The sequence below is a fragment of the Triticum aestivum genome, chromosome 4A (assembly GCF_018294505.1).
Source record: "Triticum aestivum cultivar Chinese Spring chromosome 4A, IWGSC CS RefSeq v2.1, whole genome shotgun sequence".
In the NCBI taxonomy this organism is placed as follows: Eukaryota; Viridiplantae; Streptophyta; class Magnoliopsida; order Poales; family Poaceae; genus Triticum; species Triticum aestivum.
In genome coordinates this window covers 628,439,543-628,460,530 of record NC_057803.1, presented here as the reverse complement: position 1 = coordinate 628,460,530, position 20,988 = coordinate 628,439,543, and the positions used below count along the sequence as shown (strand labels likewise).

At 38.8% G+C, this 20,988-nt stretch overlaps 1 protein-coding gene and 1 pseudogene across 1 annotated transcript; both read left to right on the top strand.

The window, feature by feature from the left end:
* Positions 1–2,813: 2,813 nt before the first annotated feature.
* LOC123082751 (ABC transporter G family member 45-like) lies at positions 2,814–7,885 on the top strand (annotated as a pseudogene).
* Positions 7,886–13,714: 5,829 nt separating this feature from the next.
* LOC123087749 (nicotinate phosphoribosyltransferase 1) lies at positions 13,715–20,919 on the top strand. Its single transcript, XM_044509849.1, has 15 exons — positions 13,715–14,018; positions 14,727–14,871; positions 15,202–15,321; positions 15,412–15,546; positions 15,624–15,685; positions 16,073–16,148; positions 17,009–17,110; positions 17,545–17,661; positions 18,128–18,186; positions 18,938–19,112; positions 19,604–19,738; positions 19,840–19,938; positions 20,084–20,192; positions 20,325–20,437; positions 20,533–20,919. Exons 1-15 carry the CDS (start codon positions 13,858–13,860, stop codon positions 20,608–20,610), a joined length of 1,686 nt encoding a protein of 561 aa, XP_044365784.1. The 5' UTR covers positions 13,715–13,857; the 3' UTR covers positions 20,611–20,919.
* The last annotated feature ends 69 nt before the right edge of the window (positions 20,920–20,988 follow it).

Below are 20,988 nucleotides of genomic sequence, written 5' to 3'. Positions count from 1 at the left end.
TTGAGTGCGCTTTCAGAATATTTTTTATAATAGTCAACACAGCTAATATTTTTTCCAGCTTCACCAGACCTTTATTCTATATAATGTTCCGCAACTAACAAAAAGTATTAGTGCACCATATAAGGATATAGTGTAATAATGTGTCAAAATGACACCATAATTGCTGGACATATTCAATCAAAAGGACACTATGAAAAAAATCTATACTAAACGATTAAAATAAGTTTTGATTAGCTACCTCTGTCCCATATTAATTGACATTGAAATGAATGTATCTATATGTATTTCAGTGCTAGATGCATCCATTTCAGCATTGATTAATATGGGATGGAGGGAGTGCTATTTACCATAACAACTCATCAAATCTGATCTATGGATGTAAACAAGTAGAATTTTCTCGCCATCGTTAATTTTGTTTAATAGTTTTTCTTCTAATTAATATGTGTAATAAACATCCTAAAATGGCATATTGTGTCCCATGGTTTCAATTTTCATTTGTTTCTATCTATCAAAATTATAATTCACAAGAATTTCTCCACCAACTCTATCTCTATCACTGTCTCATCACATTCCCTTCATCTTTCTCCCCAATGGAACCCATTCGAGTGAATTTGGGAAATTAATGATCGGCAGCAATGATGATCTTGGAATAGCTTTATTTTGTCAACCATGTGTGTTCATGCAATCATCTAGTGTAACTAATTCTGTACATGGTATATGTTTGCAAACAACATGCATTGCATGCGTGCAATAACTAATTCAACCAATGTGTTATATGTTTGCAAAAAACATGCATTGCACGTGCGACAATGACAATACTATTAAATGACCCCTTTCTCGTGAACTTTTTACCGTTGTCCATAAAAACATTTTCAATATCAGGTTGAAATTTGATATTTATTCTACTAAATCAGAGCAACCTTATGTATGTTAGAGCAATTATTGCAAATTGAACCTTGAGCTTAGATATGAGGTCAAAGCTAAACCAGGAGATGTAAAATATGATACTCCCAACCTTTATAAACATTTATCATTTGGGAGAAATAAAATTCTTTTGTGAACATTCCCTCTAACATGCGGTATGATGTGGACAATTTTTGCTAATGTTGCACGTGACGTGCTTCAGAATGTGATTGGTGTGATGAAAAATGTTGAAAATTTGGTAAAAATTCAAAACATTGAAAAAAGATTGTAATCTACTTAAGATAATCTATATTCAATTCTGGATAAAAAATCTAAATGCATGTCTAGCTATGCAGTGCTATTTGACACTCTAGCTAAGAAGTTGTTATTATGATAAATGATGTTGTTATCCTTTAGTTTCTATATCCTGCCTAGTTATTTTGACTGTCTTGGACCTTTAGCATCAACTTCGACCATTTGAAAAAATACCACTAATGTCCAGATTCTAGAATAATTTTTAAACTCTTTTAAAATGAAACGGCTACAGGGTGAGTGGTTCATGTCCACATTCACCTTCCCATTACTAAATCACTCTCCGACCAAACTAGGTGACTACTAGCTTTTCCATCATGTTTTGCGTTGTTATCACATGGATACAACTATGGGAGCCCGCCATGTATTTTTTCGTGTAAATTTTATGATCTTCATAAAATTTGAAATCCCCTATTTTCATAATTTGAAATTCCCTATGTTAGAAAAAATCTGAAGTTTTCAAGCTTTTCCAAAGTTCCAAAAAGGCAATAAATGGGGTCCAAAAATGGAAGTTCTCTTACGGGGGAATTGGTTAGTTTAAAACAAAACTTGGGACATGTCTGAAAGGGCCCGCTAGTGATATTCTTAGTAGGTGGCCGCCAAAAAGTCATGCTCTTTCTGAATTAGGAATTTTGGTATTTATATGTGTCAAGAGGAAGTGGCATCAACACTTACCTATGATGCGTGTGTCATATTATGGCCCATATTCATCCCCTCTCATGTGGCACACCTGAGGGGCGGGGGGTTGCGTGGGCAACCAATTCCCCTAGGTGGACCACCCACATGTTACATCAAAAGGAGTCATGCCACTACCAAACAGGGTGAAGTCAAAAACTTGTATGCCAAGAAGATCAAGACCGAGGACGGCGGCCACCGACCAACACCTCCATATATGGGCCTTATAGGATGGGCGCATGACTACTTTAACTGTAAAAAAACTAGAAGGTTATGATAGCTCATTAGTAGATCCAATCTAGACATCCTGTCTAGATCATCCACCTCCAACTATAGCGAGTTGGCCCCTGTCATCCAAATAAATGTGCATCCAACATACTGTTATTAAGTACTTTGTGAACATCGTCGATAATATGTTCTCTACCACATCATGTGTGACATCACAAAACTTTCCGCACGTATGCCGCATCCACACAATCCCCTTTAAAAACATCTTAGTATTCAAAAGAATCTGATCTTAAAATTCGAGGGTTCCAAATAAATGGTATTGGAGTTCTACATTGACCTCATACTAAACTCGACATGACCAGAATGAACCTTTTCTCTTATTTGATGGAATTGAGAATCACTTAGACTACTGCAAGGTGCTCATAAAATGTAGTGGATTTGTAACATATAACTATAATATTCACTGAACAACATGTTAATAACACCAACTAACCCATTCAACAAAAAAGTATGCCAGCTAATCAACTATGTAGAAGAAAAGCATATTACATGGTGCCAACTATGTAGAACAAAAGCATATTACATGGTGCCAGTGCCAATGTCATCAAATACAATATTGATGTCCTAATTAATCACTTATTTGTGAATGTATTATTGTTGTTGCATTTCATGATGAACTCCTTGATGCAGGAGAGATGCTAGTTGGTCTAGAAAGATGCTTCTTTATGGATGATATTTCAACTGGTCTTGATAGCACCACGACATATGAGATAATAAAAGTTATACAACAAATGGCTCATTTAATGGATCTCACAGTGGTTATTTCCTTGCTTCAACCACCTCCCGAGACATTGGAATTATTTGATGACATAATCCTTTTATGCGAGGGTCAAATTGTATATCATGGTCCTCGAGAAAAAGCTACTGATTTCTTTTGAGTTCATGGGATTCACATGCCCCAACAGGAAAGACATGGCTGATTTCCTTCAAGAGGTACTACATTAAAAAAATTTATGAAGGAATTACTAGATAAACATTAGTGTTGATTTAACTATCAGTGCCAAATTACTATTTGGAATAACTTTGGGACGACTAGTACATTAAAGGTACGAACTGTGGCAGGCATTGAGTCACAATTCCATCCACAAATTCATTATTATATTGTGTACTTGTGCATAATAACATATAGTAATAAACTAACAAAAAATTCCATATGTCCAGGTGACCTCAAAGATGGACCAAAAGCAATACTGGATTGGTGAGGAACATATGTATCACTACCATCCAATTGAAAAATTTGCAGAATCCTTCTATTCATCATATCTTCCTCGACTTGTACAAGATAAACTATTTGTTCTAAACAATAGAGTAGAGATAAAGGAGGCGAAAACTAGTTCAGGTCTCTCCAAATGGAATATTTTTAAGGCATGCTTTTCAAGGGAAGTACTTCTTCTAAAAATAAACTCCCCGCTACATATATTCACGACCATACAGATAACAATCCTTGCTTTGGTGATATCAACCATTTTTCTTCAAACAAATATGAACCACAAATCTATTATTGATGCGAATAAGTATATCGGAGCTCTCTTTTTGGCTGTTATGATAGTAAACTTCAATGGTATGGCTGAAATTGTTGTGACAATAAAGCGACTTCCCACTTTCTACAAGCAAAGAGACTTTCTAGCATTGCTGGGATGGGCAATCCTTACTCCAAGTTTTCTTCTTAGTATCCCAATATCTTTTGTACAAACAAGTCTTTGGACCATCATAACCTACTATGTGATTGGCTACGCACCTTCCTTTATTAGGTACATCTCCTCTTGGTCAATTCAATATCTAGGTTATCGCAGTAGCTTAAATAAGTTGTAGTGATAGAAAATGATTGCCTTAATTACTTTTTGTAGATTCATGAAGCATTTCTTGGTACTTTTTTCCATGCATCAAATGTCAATGGGCATGTGTCGTTTATTAGCAGCGGTAGCAAGGACACTAGTGATGGCCAACGTGCTTGCCACCACATCTCTTATAGCAATCTTCATATTTGGAGGCATCGTCATTTCAAAAGGTTGGATGCGATTTAGCTTAATTTAAGTAAGATGTATGGAAAACCTATAACACAATACATGTGTGCATAGTAAGCTTCTAAGATTCTCATAAACTTCTTACATTGAATAGACGATCTCCAACAATGGTTACAATGGGGATACTGGGCATCCCCATTCACCTATGCACAAAATGCAATCTCCCTAAATGAGTTCCTTGATGAAAGATGGGCCACGGTAATCAATCATTCATCTAGTATTTTGGATACGATGTATACCATGTATAGCATAGATGTGACCTAATGATGATATCCTCTTGTGACAGGAATTTCATTACGAAAATGCTAATACCGTTGGTGATGCTATCCTCAAGATCAGGGGGTTGCTCACAGATTGGCACTGGTATTGGATTTGTGTCACTGTATTATTTGGATTCTCGTTGGTGTTCAATATACTCAGTATCTTTGCACTGGAGTTCATGAACTGTACGTATATCAAAGAAATATAAAAAAACAAAAAGTATTGAACAATAGTTATAGTCGGTATTTATCATGTTTGTTTACGATTTGCAGCGCCACACAAGCATCAAGTTAACAACAAAGCCACGAGGTAATGACTGAGTGCACAAATAAGATAGTTGGAATTGGCAATGCGTCAATTCCACAAGGTGTTCTCCCATTTCAGCCTCTTTCCTTTGTATTTGATCATATCAACTATTTTGTCGAAATGCCTAAGGTATACTCTCAAACAGAACTTACTTAACTAAATAGTAGCATCCATCTAGTCACATGTTCACTATATGAATCCATATCTTACACTAGGAGATGATGAAGTATGGAGTGACCGATAAAAGGCTTCAGTTGCTACAAGATGTTAGTGGTGCTTTCAGACCAGGGGTGCTAACAGCTTTGATGGGAATCACCGGTGCTGGAAAGACAACATTGCTCGATGTTTTGGCTGGAAGAAAAACTGAAGGATATATTGAAGGTACTATCACAATGGAAGGATATGCAAAGAAGCAGGAGACATTTTCAAGGATCTCTGGCTACTGTGAACAAAGTGATATCCACTCCCCTAATCTCACTGTATATGAGTCACTGCAGTTTTCTGCGTGGCTTCACTTGCCTTTAAAAGTTAAATCGTGCCAAAGAGATGTATGTATGATTGTTAACACCATTAGAAGTTTAATCTATAACATGATATCTCATAATACATGCCATTAAATTTGTTTCAGATGTTTATATATGAAGTCATGGATCTAGTTGAGTTAACAGGACTGAAGAATACCATGGTGGGTCTGGCAGGAGCAACTGGCCTGTCAGCTGAGCAACGAAAAAGGCTAACAATAGCTGTGGAGCTTGTTTCTAGCCCTTCCATTATATTTATGGATGAGCCGACCACTGCCTTGGATGCCCGTGCTGCGGCAATTGTCATGAGGACAATAAGAAAGACAGTAGACACTGGACGAACTATTGTTTGTACAATTCATCAGCCAAGCATTGAGATATTTGAATCTTTTCATGAGGTATGAATAAATCATATTATTAAATGTCTCAAAAATAATTCTACAAAATACAAGCAAGAACTGAATAGTTAGGTGGTTTGAAGATCAATGACTAGAAAGAGCATCAAACTAATAGTACACATAACCAAAAACTATCATTTTTTGAAAAATGAAAGAAACAACAATAAATAAAAATAGAACTACCCTATCAATTACAAGGAATGAAACCCACCATGTTTTTGTGCCAAAGTGAAATATTTGGTGTAATTGGCCCTCACATTTCCTTTTCTATATGCGTTGATAGTAGCATAGAAGTACTTGCCAATGAAAAACAAGTGTCCTTTTACATGTATTTTTAAACATAAGCTTCAATAAGATTATTAGTAAGTAATAGATATTTACTTCCTTAACTCAATTAAATTTGATAAATTGCAGCTTCTACTCATGAAAAGAGGTGGTCAAATCATATATAGTGGTTCACTAGGTTGACTTTCTAGCAACATGATAAAATATTTTGAGGTAAGATTGGCCAATTTTGATTGTTCATTCTCGATGGAGAGCAAAACTATTAAAAAAAATCTTTACACAGGATATCCCCGGTGTTCCTAGAATAAAAGATGGACAAAACCCAGCATCATGGATGTTGGATGTCAGTTCACACACAACGGAATACGAGATTGGAGTGGACTATGCTGAAATTTATCGGAGCTCCTCCCTATATAGGTACACATGATGTAATCATAATGCTACATCCATTGGGATGTAAGTTGAATTGAATAATAAAAAGTATAATATGATTAATATTTACCTTTCAGGGAGAACAAACTTCTTATTGAAGAGCTTGGAAAACCAGCGCCAAACACAGAAGATCTAAATTTCCCTCCAAGATATTGGCTAAACTTTAGGGCACAATGCATCGCTTGCCTATGGAAACAAAGATGTGCATATTGGAAATCCAGAGCATAATGTTGTTTGATTCCTAAACACATTTGTTCTATCAATTATGTTTGGAATTGTATTTTGGCAGACTGGATCAACCATGTAAGTAGGAATGAAAAAACCTAAGGAATTTCTTTCATGAAAAATATATCACACCTCTACTATGTCATAACTTTCTTTACCTATGGAACAGTAAACAACAACAAGATATATTCAACATACTAGGGCTTATATACGGATCAGCATTGTTTCTTGGCTTCAACAACTGTTGTATCTTACAACCGGTTGTGGCAACAGAGAGGATTGTTCTCTGCCGAGAAAAGGCAGCAGGCACATACTCTACGTTGGCCTATGCCATAGCTCAGGTAATAATACTTTACGCGTCCACTCTAAAATTAAGTTAAGAATCTAAAGCTACAATGCTTGGCAATATTTTTTCAACTAGGATGTTAAAATTCTATCTGCAGGTGGCAATTGAATTGCCTTACATGCTTGTCCAAGTGTTCATATTCGCGACAATAGTATACACAATGATTGGATTCCAGATGACCGCCAATAAGTTCTTTTGCTTTCTACTTTACATGGTGCTAAGCTACATGTACTACACACTCTTCGGGATGATGACAGTGGCACTAACACCGAACATTGAGATAGCTTCTGGATTGTCCTTCCTTATCTTCATCGTTTGGAACATCTTCTCCTGCTTCATGATCAGAAGAGAGGTATGGCCCTCGCTCTACCAACTATTACCCAGCCCCTCCTCCTAATATTTTTCACTATAACTACAATACATACTTAAGAGAACATGGGAAATTAGGGTCATGGAATCCCCAACTAACCCCTCAATAGATTGCATATTTCATACCAGCTTCATATTAATATAGTACCGTTACAAACCAATGTTGCATATTTTAAATAGAGTTTTTCCTTCAAAGAAATAAATAAAACAAAAAAATGGAGGATAGATTGTGCATGATTAACCCGATGAACAAAAACAATGTGGACATAGATGATCCCTGTCTGGTGGAGGTGGGTGTATTGGGCAAACCCAGCAGCATGGACGGTGTACGGACTCATGTTCTCCCAGCTTGGTGATCGGACAGAGCCAATTCTTGTACCTGGACAACCAAACCAGACAGTGCGGGAGTTCCTCGAGGGCTACCTTGGCCTCGAGGACCACTACTTCAACCTTATCACGTACCTTCACGTGGTCGTCATCGCCTTCTTCGCCTTTATCTTCTTTATCTCCCTAAAGTATCTCAATTTCCAACGGAGATAGAACAAATCAATTCAATGTTGTCATGCGAACTACAAATACACCAAGAGGCAAACCCACTTAACTGTATAGATCTAAGAAAAGATTATCACCCAGTTGACAGTAAGCACAATATCACATGGATTTTGATTCAAGAGAAAATGTGTAAGAAATCATATGATTTGTGTGAGAAGTTGTATATTATATGTACCACATTTATTGAAAATTTCAGCCTTGTATTAAGTCAAAACTCTTTTCCTTGATCAAGTCTGCTGAAAAAATATGCCGACATATACAACATCATATTAGTTTTGTCACATTCATCATAAAATATATTTCCACTATGAATAACTGACGTTATAGACATTAGCAGATAACTTCTGTAACTTTTGTTGTGATATATCACATTTTTTTGTAAATTTCCTGTTCATATTTTTTTTGGATTTCAGTGGTGATGCAGAGGAAAGTTCATGTTTAGGTCACTCAAGATATATGTCACAGTTGTTGCAAAACTTGTTCTGAAACGTAGTCATCCGATCACACTTGAAAATTGTAAGTAGTTCTATCACATAAGTCAACAAACACGCCATTCAGACAAGCACATAAGCACATAGCACAGTCATGAGCATAATAACAATAATTAACACCAGATACAGGGAGAGACTCAGCCGCTTTCTCTTTATTACAAAAATCTTTGGTGTACAAGACTTTGCTCATTGCCTCTTGGTTTCCGTCGCCAATCCATCAACATAGGAAAGCAACGATAAATCCCAGCATACAAACATGAGGATCCGCTATATGATGCTCGCAAAAATATTAGAACACGAAGTTCCATCCATCTGCAGATCACAACCATGCACATGTTCTTGCGACAGGAGTTGTGGCCACATGGAAAGACAGTGCGGGTGAGCCAGTCGCGCCATGGTGCAACTCAATTAATAGAACTCCAGCGCATCCATGTACCTCAGCAGTTTTGCTAGAGCACAGTGCTGCGCTGTTTCGTAAGCTCTTGTAAACCTTTGTGCGACATAACGCCAGCAGTCACCATTCTTGTAGCAGCAAATTTATCTAGCCCGGTAAACATGCCAGTGGTGAAGTACCAGTGGATTTTGTACTGTACTTTAGCAAATTCCACAAAAAAAAACAATTTCAAAAAGAAACAAGCGCTCGCATAGTGTACCATATTCCTTGTGAGGAAATAGCCACCCCTCACTAGTGCGTCGAATCCGACAAGCTCGATGTTGGCAAATGTGTTTGTAACTGAAGACGTGCAAGAAGCTAGCCTACTGATCGAGTCCATCTTCGATAGCTTTGTTGCGCTTACTTTGCCATTGTGTCAAACCGCCGTGGTCTGTCTGTCGCCCTATGAAAAATGTTAAAATTTTGTATAGAAAAAATGTCTACCATGAATAAAAAAATGTTAAACATGTATTAGAAAAAATTTCTTAACGTATACAAAAATGTAGAATAAAAACCAGAAGAAACAGAGAAGAACGAAAAACTAATGAAAACCAAAAAAGAAACATAGGAAAGCAAAGAAAAAAAGAAAACCAAAAAAGTGTAAAAGAATAAAAACTGCTAAAGAAACAAAGAAAGTAACAAAAAACTAAAGAAAAAAAGAAGAAAAATGAGAAAAATGAGAAAGAAAAGAAAAACCAAAGGAAACCATGAAAGAAACCAAAGAAAAACAAAAAGAACAAAGTAACGATGAAAAAAACGAAAACCAAGGAAAGCTGGACAAGAAATCTTCATCTTTACCTAATAATAAAGCAAATTAGGTTTCTTTCGTCCGTCATAAAATTTTTCAGAAAAGTCCCTCTATTTTAGAGAATTCAACCAGCAGTCCTACTTTAAGTTAAAACGAATCGTTATTTTCGTATTTTACACAAAAGTCCCTGTCTTTTTTTGAAATCAATCCGCCGTCCGGATTTAAGTCACACCCAAACCGTTATTTTAAATTTTTTGAAATCCCCCCTGATGTTTTAGGTAACTCATCCGCGAATCATATTTAAGTCAAACAAATGCTTTTTAAAATCATCCATATCTTTTAAACCGTAACTCCGATTTGACCATGTTATATATGAAATTTGATTTAAAAATATGTAGAATATGAATATGAGATTATTTTTACCTGTTAAGTATTTTAAATATTATTTTGGAATATATTTGAGTCAAACCAAATGATTTTTTAAATTATCTGTATCTTTTAAACCGTAACTTCGATTTTAACATATTATATATGAAATTTTATATTGAATAAAATTTCACAAATTTCAATAAATATTGGTGAAGTTCAAAAAATTCTTGGGATCTTCAAAATTGTCCATAAATTTCAAAAAGTGTTCGCACATTTGAAAAGCACGAATTTAAAAATTAGTATAGACCTTCGAAAAATTATATTAATTTGAAAATCGCTAAATTGTCACAAAAACCTTGCCAATTGAAATAACAAGGAAAATAAACATGAAAAAGAAAGAACAGAGAATCTTTATCTTTACCTAATAATAAAGAGAATTGGGTTTCTGCATGTATGTCGTCACGCGCGATTTTGCATAAAAGCCCCTTGGTTTATATGAAGTTAACCTGTAGTCGGATTTTACGTGTGTTCTGGATGAGATAACGTTTCGTTTTTGCATAAAACCCCTTGCGACCACTGGCCACAACCGCCACTTATCCATTGCCGGCATCCACCGCCGGGGACGCGCCGCCGCTTGCCGCTGGCGTCCACGCTGCAGAAGCCAAGGACGGCGTGATGCGTCGCGGCGGGCGTCCACGCCGCCCGAGCCCAGGAAAGGGCCGAGGCGTTAGAGAGCGCGGCGGACAGGAAATCGCCAGAGGTGGCCTTGGCCTGCACGAGGGCGAGCTCGCAGGCGCGCTTGCGGCGGGCGAGCCTAGCCCGCAAGTCCTCCCGCTGCTTGGCGAGGCCCTTGGCCTTCACGAAGAAATTGAATTAGCACAACCAGCAGCGTCCGGAGTGACGATTTACAATTGAATCAGATGATGGGGATAAGAATGAACGCAAAGAGGAGTCCTGGTCACCATCAGAGCAATGTCACAGCCGCCATCAGATGCTTCAGGCGAGCGGCACCGGCGCTCCCGTCGGCGAGGGGCGGCTTGCCCGACCGGCGGTCCACGCGCAGGTGCGCCCCACGCGAGCGAGGCGAGGGACGGCCCGGGACGGGTCGATGGCGGCACTGTCGTCATCATCCTCACATATGATGGAGGCGAGGCATAGGGTCGCGGCGGCGGTCGCATGGGAGATGTTCGCCAACGGCCGAAGAACTCGGAGGTGGCGGCGGCACGACGAAGGTCGTGGTGGTAGCAGGAGCGAGGCTCCCTGCGTGCTTCCTCTGCTCATTGCCAAGGGAAGAAGAAAGGACTGAGATGTAGGGGAGGAAGAGAGGGAGAAGGAGGTACCGCGGGGAGGCACTGGAGCACCGGTGGGGGTGGGGCGGCGTGCGCGAGGGCGAAGACGAAGGAGGAGGCGGCCGAGGGGCTCGGTGGTGGCCTCGATCTGATCTGGATCGAGAACTCTGCGGGGAGGCCTTGAAGCAGTGGCGGCCATTGAGAGGGATTGGAGTGTCGTTCCTCGTTGGATAGAGAGTAGGGGAGAGAAGAGAGGAAGGCAATCGGGAGCATGGGGGAGAAGAAGAAGGCGTGGGGAGAGATGAGGAAACGAAACGTGTTGGACAGATAGACAGTTGTTGCAACGAACACCGGAGTGGGCTGGACACAGGGGCACTCACCAAAATAGAGATTAGCTAGATTTGATAATATAAATAACTAGGTAGATGAAAGAAAAGAACTGACTACGAGGGACACACTTCTTTACCCATCAAATCGCTCGGCCGTGCATGCATTTTTTTTCTTCTCTGATTCTACATGCACATGATTGGTTTTGGTTCTACATTTTCTTTTCATTTATTTGTGTTTTTTGACGTACTCATATTGACTACATAGCTCATGTCACACACGGTGGTAACATGTATATCTGGACGACCAATAAAATAAATACATAAATTATCTCCGGGCGCTGCTGATTTCAGTTTATACGAGTGCATAGTAAAATATCGGCACCAAAACATAGTCATTTACATGTCATGGCCACTGAGTCTTTAACCATTCTCAATAAGGTTGATGTTCCGAATCAGGAACAAGATGACAAGCTTGATGTCCTTGAATATGGTCATGTTGAAGGTGGTACGGAGGAACAAGGAAACCAACTTATACATCCTTTTTACCCAAACATTGATGTAAAATTACTTTTGAAGTATTGCATATACATCATTTTTATTGTCTGATGTCCGTGCAATGGTTAATATGCTGGTGTGGTATGCTTTGGCATTACTCATCGACATACTGATCTACAACTTCGTAGTGAAGTCAGACGTAAAACATGAAGTATATAGCAATGCTCTTACTTTAATATCATTTTTCTGCAATGTAAATTGCTTCAAGGAAAAACATGATACTCTAGCATGGAAACAACACGTATATTCTGATGCTTATGTCCAGCGCAATTAGATTTATTTATAAGTAGCTACGTATGCTCAATTTATGATGCAAATTTTATATTAAAACGCTACATATGCTCAATTTATGATGCAATTTTTTATCAACTTTTTTAATAAACAAAAGATTCATATAGTATCCAAAACTCTCATGCAGAAAAGCAATTTGGATGGCAATCTCGAGTCATGGATGACAAAGAACAAATAAGAAAAGGAGATAAAGAGTGGTATGTATGAATGAACGATGAAGAAAAATAGGAAAAACTGAAAAAGTCACGTGAAGCCTATCAACAAAGCAAAAGAACTAAAAATTTGACCCGGTTGCAAAAAAATACACACAAGAAAAGAAAAAAATACAAACATGAAGCCAATACAGAAGATAAAAAAATGTGCATAGAAAAGGCAGAAAAATGCAAATATGCAACCAAAACAAAAGAACCAAAAACTGAGGCGCAACACACTAAGCAAAGGTTGAACTTTTTTTTGCGGGAACACTTGTATTACTCAAATGACAATGTCCTTACAATCATCAAGGGAAATACCCAAGACTTCCTCTGGCTCAAACCCTAGCCAGGTCATAGTTCGCCCCTCAACTCGAGCAAACCTAGCTAAACTATCAGTAGCTTTGTTTTGGGCACGCGATACATAAGTAATACAAGTTTGTCTAAGACGAAATAAAAGTCTAATTTCATTCACCAAGGAGGCATAAACTGAACGATCAACTTCCCTAGAAGATATCAAAGATACTGCCATGCTTGAAGCAAAGGTTGAACTGCGATGGAGAAATCCTACATATATCGCGATAGCACAGGAAGTTATACATCTATGCGACAAGGACTTCGTAGTGAGCACACACACAACATGCTCGAACACTAGGCGAAGTATATGACATTTTTACCATGTGATATCAGTAACTCAACATAAGAGTTGTGTGTATGATTTTTTTATCATCAATATGATGGTTAATTTACTGGTGAGATATCTGTTGTCACTATATATTACCGGTCTAATCTACAATGTCACATTGAAGTCATACAGTCATACAAAAAATATCATGTGTGCTCTTACTTCGAAAATCCTTTTAATTAGTAAATGAACTCTTGAAGAATATGCCTCAAAGTAGTGAAAAATTGCACTCAGCATAAGTCCTCTGTGCACCACCCTCTCTTTAACCATTGCCCATCCATCCCGTAGCAACGCACGGGCATTCTTCCTAGTAAGAAAATAAGAAAATGAAAAGGCAAAAAGAGAGACAGAAAACGGACAGAAAAAATTCAGTAACAGGCTAATGGGCTGGCATATTACCGTACGTGGGGGTGCGCGTCTGGTCGCTATCCGCCGACCCGCGCGGGGAATAGGATTCCCCTTTCTCCAGTTTCCCCTTCGCAGTACCATCGGCTGCCTGCGAGATTCCCCTCCCTCCTCCACCCGCTCCACTCCGACCTCGCCGCTCTCCAGCTCCGCCCCCTCCCTCCTCTCGGGAAGATGGCCGCGGCGGCGCTGGCGAACGGGGACGTGCGCGCCGGCGGCGGGGGCGCGGTGCCGCGGCCGACGAACCCGATGGTCACGCCCCTGCTCACCGACCTCTACCAGTTCTCCATGGCCTACGCCTACTGGAAGGCCGGCAAGCACCTCGACCGCGCCGTGTAAGCACCCTCAAACTCACCCAACCCCCGCTCGCTCTACTGCATACGCGCCGTTTGCTGTTGAGCTCCGCGGCGGAGTGACGGTTCAGGAACAGTGGGCAGTTTCCGGCTCCGCCGAATCAGGCGCGGGGGCGGCCCAGTTTGCTGCTGAAGTTTAGGATCTGTGCTGTGCAGCCGTCTCCCGGATTCGAGCTCCGGGGAGCTTTCGTGCTGTCAAATTTGGACCCGTGTGATGTCTCTGTTAATTCAGTTTGCTAGTCAAGTGTTCCATTTAAGGGACTATTAGGTTCGATGGATAAAACTTGTGTGGTGGATAGTTTGGCGGTTGCTCCATTATTGCAGAACAGTAGAAATTGGCGGTCGTTTTTATTGGGAGAAATAAATAAACCATGTTTGATGCAGCCTAAGCGGAATCTGAGACGAAAACTTATGCTGATGGAATATGTGTATAGATTCAGTGATACCCACCGTTGATAAAAGCAAGCAGTAAACCAAGTATCAAGCTTGCTTGCCAATGTTAAAAACCGATGCAAATAGTCTATAACCAAGCAGTCGCACGCACACGTTACAAGCTTACTGTTTCTGGAGGTTATATCAAGCATAGCCGCAGTGTTAATTATAACCATATGGATGAGGCCAGCCATGTGCGTAATTGAATTATCATGTTCTTATGCTTGTTGCTGTTTATTGTGAACCTACTGTTTTCAGCTTTGATCTTTACTTCCGGAAGAGCCCCTTTGCTGGTGAGTTCACCGTCTTTGGGGGCCTTGAAGAGTGTATACGGTTTATTGCCAACTTCAAGTTCAAAGAAGAGGAAATCAATTTTCTGCGGGCTGCACTACCTACATGTGAGGTAGGATTATTGGAATGCCAATGTTATAGAAAAAATGTGGATCATTTTATGGGAATCCTGCACTCTATCCAGATCATGCTCATGCTCGTGTATGAATGGGTTTAGTTGAGTTGAATGCTCATACAAGTGGAAGGATCAGGGTACTTCACAATAAGCTAAAGGGATCCTTCTGGATGCCCCCTGAACCCATCCACCATCCAAAATGCCAATGAGCAAACAAAATCCAAATATAATTTTAATTGTCACTCTTAAGTAAACTCATTCTTGTTTAGATAACCATTTTCATCTTTGCGTGCAACTAAACCTGTATGCTTACTTTTATTTTGGTAGGATGGCTTCTTCGAGTACCTCAGTTCAATTGACTGCTCAGATGTTGAGGTTTATGCCATCCCTGAGGGTTCTGCTGTGTTTCCTAAGGTTCCACTGATGATAATCGAAGGACCTGTTGCGGTAAGTACCAGGAGCTGGTTAGCAAAAAAAAACATCCATATTGTCGTATTTACCTTTTTGTTTACTTTTGCCTTTTAATTTTCGTCCCAGGTTGTCCAACTTCTTGAAACTCCATTTTTAAGTCTGGTGAACTATGCTTCATTGGTTACTACAAATGCTGCAAGGCACCGCCTTGTAGCAGGGAAGCCAAAGAATTTACTTGAATTTGGACTTCGACGGGCTCAAGTGGGTCTTACTTTGTTTCGTTTTGCTTCTTTTGATTCATTATCCTTAACATGGACTTATGAGCACATGTCTATCAGGGGCCAGATGGAGGAATCAGTGCATCAAGATATTCTTATATGGGAGGATTTGATGCAACGAGGTATGATCTGCTCACACAATGAGCACAATATGTACCTTTACAATTTTCCCATAGTCTCTTTCTATCTGCATTCAAACATTTTTGTTATGTCTTCATAGGTCTTAGCTTTGTAAATTATTTGCTGGGTGCTCATGGTAGGCGATATATATTTGGGTCTCTTCTGCTACTGATGCAAACTATTGTTAACTCTCTAGATTAGGATCACATGGTTTCTTGAACTGGACTATATAGTTTTAAAACTATGTTAAGTCATCATTAGATGATAAATATTCTTACTCAATACTTGAACATGTGAACCAACTTGAAGTTATACCGAAGGCCGTACAATGCTTATCCAAACAGACATTCATCATAATAAGCAATAATCTGACATTCCTACCCGGGCAGCAATGTTGCAGCAGGAAGGTTGTTTGGGATACCAATACGTGGGACTCACTCACATGCATTTGTGAGCTCTTTCCTGGTTAGTAGTTACTTTCAGGTCTTGCTATGCTTATGAATAAATTTGCTGGTGTTTGGGACTTGCTTCAACTTTGTTGTTTAATAGTTGAAATACCATTCCTGTCCAGGAAAGAAACATATGCCATGTTCTAATAATTCTTCATGGATAAGCTTGATGTTCTCCAGAATGTATCCGACATGGATTGTGTTTATTGCCGTTCATCTAGCACAAGCTTGCTTCTTTCTCTAGTTCCCCTCTTTTCATCTTGCGCAATTCCAGTTTGGACCAACTATTTCATACTTTGAGGAAGGATCCATCCAGATATAGAGTATGCAGTTGGGCCAAAATTTCCTAACCAGTTGCACTTGTATTGAATACATAGATGAATATAAATCATTCATCAATCTGTTGATATTAGTCAATCCCTTTGACATTGTCACATTGATATTCAAATGCAAATAGTGAAAAAAGTATATATATTTGGTGAGCAAAGCTAAGCGTATGATTATTAAATACTCCCTCCGTTCCATATTAGTTGTTGCTGAAATAAATGTAGACGTATTTCAGTGCTAGATACATCTGTTTGAGCGACAACTAATATGGGACAGAGGGAGTAGTTAATAATAGCATCTGGCTACTGGCTAGTACGAGCAAAAATCTAAGTCACTTAATTTTCACCCAGTTAAGACACAATAGATCTGACCATTTAAAAGAGAAACCCATGAGGTAAATGTACAAGATGCAATATATGTTTTACATCATGAACCTTGCAACTTTCATTAAATTTGTTTGATCCTGAATTTCGTCAATTTTTTTACCGGTGAGAACTAAATCTCTTTTATACCAGGGGTCTTCTTTGCTAATGTATTTGTTGACTGTAGGGTCTTGATGAAATCATTGACAAAGCACTGTCTAGCTCTGATGGTTCGAACAAATGTGAAGACTTTGTCTCTCTAGTGCAGAATTGGCTGGTTAAGATTCAGGTGTGATAAAATACCAGTTATTTTGTTAATCCCTTTGCTCATGTTACTGAAGTTTTATATAGACTTTTCCTCTTGATAATTTAAACATTGTTTGATGCTTGTGATTGGCTGTACCTATTTAAATGCTTTTTTAGTGAACAAACTTGATACAATTCTTGTCATCTTATCTGGCCTATTAGAATAAGAGATTAAGAGGTACAGTTGAAGTTGAGGTGACTAGTTGTCAAAGTACCACCTGCAAACTATTAAGCATAACAACGTGGCTTTACAGTTTAAATTATACAGATTACATATCAGAAATATTGTACTTATCCATGAAGGTTCTCTTACTTGCAAGTTGCTACATAATTCCTCTGTAACTTGTTTCTATAGAACTTATGGCTAGTAATTTATGTTCAAGTATTCAAGATCTGTCCTTACATTCTTCTTTTCAGGATGCTAGTTCATTGCGTGGTTCCTTTGGCGAGACAAATCAAAGTGAGTTGGCTGCATTCACATCATATGCACTGGCATTTCCAAACTCCTTCCTGGCCCTGGTGGACACATACGATGTTAGTTAATCTTGCTCTGCATTAGTGTACTTGCTTTCTACGGCATGGCCTACATATTCATCTGTTCAGGAGTTTTTTTTTAAGCTGACTTGCTTAAACCGACTTGTTTCTGTATGTTCACGGCATGGCCTTACAGATTTCTACGGCATTACTTAAAACATGTTTTCGGTGACATGCTTAAACTGACTTGTTTCTGTATGTTCCTTCTTTTCTGGTTATGGATTAAAATATGTATATCTAGCCCATATATGTTGAATCTTCTGTTCATGTAACTGTTTTAAATTATTATCCAAGCAAATTTAAAATGTGCTACTGTAGGGGCCTCCCCTATAATTTTCCTTTTTTGAAAATGTGTCCCCTTGACTTTAACAACTCTAGTTATTTCAGGACTGACCTTGACAGAACTAATGCATTAACTCAGGTTATATATGGGCATGGTTGATGTTTAAGTATGTATCGTTGCTAGGTCATGAGAAGTGGAGTGCCAAACTTCTGCGCTGTTGCTTTAGCTCTCAATGATATGGGGTACTATTGCCTCACCACTTCTTTATATTTTAGTATTTTCTTCTTATTTGCCCAACTTGCTTCTGTTACATGTGAAGTTATAGCTGATGATAACACAAAATAAAATGAAGCTTTCTCCTGGGTGTGTTTCCTTGCTAATACTTTTCAGATACTTTCTAGTTTCTACATACGCATAGTTTGTTTATTTTGAGTTTTTCTTCCATTATTATACATAAAAGTTGCATGTTTGAATTCATATGCTTGGACTAGCTTTATTTTTCATACCTAATGGGTCACTGATGCCTAACTTGTTGATCCTAGACCTCACAGCGTAGACATTTGATACCAACCATGCACCCTTGTTGTGATATGTAACATTAATTATTATCAAGTCTCTCATCTATTTTGAACAAGCATCTTGAGCATAAGCAGAAACACCAACTGGTTATACTGCCTCATCCCTTTGCTTTAGAAATTTAGGTTTCTTGATTGCATTTTTTGGTTACTTTAGGAATTTAATTACATCCCTTGCTGAACTTTAGGAATTTAATTACATCCCTTGCTGAACTTTAGGAGTAAGATCTGCCTGCAACATGTTAGCTGCTGTTTGAACAACAAATGATTTAAAAGAAGGGATGGATTTAGTTGACAGGTCTGGCTAGTGACTATATTCGACTTCCTTATCACACTTACGTATTTGAGCTGAAATTTGGATCTATTGTTGATTCATAAACCTTAGTTGTTAAGCATTAATGAAAACTTTTCGTTTCAGGTATAAGGCAGTTGGAATTAGGTTAGACTCTGGTGATTTAGCATATCTGTCTATTGAGACACGCAAGTTCTTCTGTGCAATTGAAAAAGAATTTGGGGTTGTTGGCTTTGGAAAAACGAATATTACAGCAAGCAATGATCTCAATGAGGAAACAATTGATGCATTGAACAAGCAGGTAAGCTGTACTCTAGAAGTCCAGATAGTTTGCTGCATACCACACCTTTCGAGCTATTATTAAGTTTCTATATTTATCTAGTGAAATACCTTGAAAGCTTTTCAACAATTTTACATTCAGATGGTTGCTACTTGTTAATGGTTTTGGTCATTTGGTGGTTTTGCCATCTGATAGTCTTTGTTGGTTTTAATTAACCATGAAAGTGAGTAAAAAGTATGCCCAGAATTGTAAAACTAATTTTAGATAAATATTAAGAGAAAACTTACCCAGCTGGTCCTGACAATTGACAACTTACTACAAAGTTTAAGGTTTGCTTCAAAATACTTGGTATCAGTCTATCATCTGCTGAATGAAACTTTTGCTGTATTGAAATCCAGCGCTTAACATGCCTGTGAATTTGATGGAAGACATCTGCTCTGCTCAAAGACATCTGTTTTTCTGCCTTCACCATGGTAGATGGCTTGGTGAATGACTATTGACTTTTTGTTTAGGGTCATGAGGTAGACTCATTTGGCATTGGCACCTACCTAGTTACCTGCTATGCACAAGCAGCACTTGGTTGTGTATTCAAGTTAGTTGAAATTAACAAACAGCCTCGTATTAAACTCTCTGAAGATGTCACAAAGGTATATATGTTAGTACCCATTACTAGTATTCAAAGTGAAAAAATATAGCTTTAGCAACCTCTGGTGTACCAGAATGAATAATTTGTAGGTCTGTGCTCCAGGTATCGATACCATGTAAAAAACGATGCTACAGATTGTATGGAAAAGAAGGTTATCCTTTAGTTGATATAATGACCGGACAAGACGAGCCAAGCCCAAAGGTAAACAATATTCATGTCGTTTGAGCAGTAAGCCTGCATCAAATAATGTGTCCACTTAAGAACTCTGCTACCAAACATTTACTTATAATTAGTTAGCAGATATTTATATGTTCGTGGGCTTGATCATTATTGCATTCCTTGATAGGTTGGTGAGAGGATTCTGTGTCGTCACCCTTTCATCGAGTCAAAGAGAGCTCATGTTGTTCCACAGCATGTCGAGGAGTTGTTGAAGTGCTACTGGCCTGGACATTCATGTATGTGTATCCACTCGAGTAGCTTCTACTGAATCTGGTCCATCTGAATGTATACGTCATAAATCATAACTTGTGTGTCTCAAGTTGAAAAGGACATTGATCCCAATCTTTATCCTCTTGTCAATGCCGAAGCCGTACAAAGGGAGGAGCTGCCATCCCTCAATGAGAACAGGAGTCGGTGCATGCGTCAGCTGGAACGGATGAGGCCGGACCATCTGAGGAAGTTAAATCCAACACCATACAAGGTTCGATCAATTACTGTTAAGCTTGATGTCACTTATCTGATCCCCTTGCATCTCAATCTCACCATGCACACGCGCTCTGCGCGCCTCTTGATCAGGTGAGCGTGAGCGCCCAGCTCTACGATTTCATCCATTTCCTGTGGCTCAACGAAGCTCCAGTCGGCGAACTGCAATGAAGACAGATGACAACGGGAGCATCCAGCACCGGATCGAATCCCGATAGCCTGTTTTCTCTTTCAAGAATAACGCATGTGTATCTTCCACGATACACTGGAAGGTGTTCATGTCGAAAGGACACGGCCTCAACATATATAGTGCTCATGTGCTCAACAAGCATCACACCAGTGTATGCACTATCGACTTTAACACAGTACCATGCTGTTGTGCTCTGAAAAAAATAAATATAATTCTCTTGCAAGGATATGAAAAATATAATGGTGAGAAGCTGAGGTGAAATATGGAAACTATCTTTGCCTCACTTTCTATGAATGTGTTAGGGACTTGGGGTGTCTTTGATTCACATGATTCTAAAAATGTATAGATATATAAAAAAA

Coding starts and splice junctions, on each gene's coding strand:
- LOC123087749 (XM_044509849.1), top strand. CDS start 13,858: ATGGCCGCGGCGGCGCTGGCGAACGGGGACGTGCGCGCCGGCGGCGGG. Junction 15,322..15,411: donor TAATCGAAGGACCTGTTGCG/GTAAGTACCAGG, acceptor TTTTCGTCCCAG/GTTGTCCAACTTCTTGAAAC. Junction 19,939..20,083: donor AAGACGAGCCAAGCCCAAAG/GTAAACAATATT, acceptor ATTCCTTGATAG/GTTGGTGAGAGGATTCTGTG.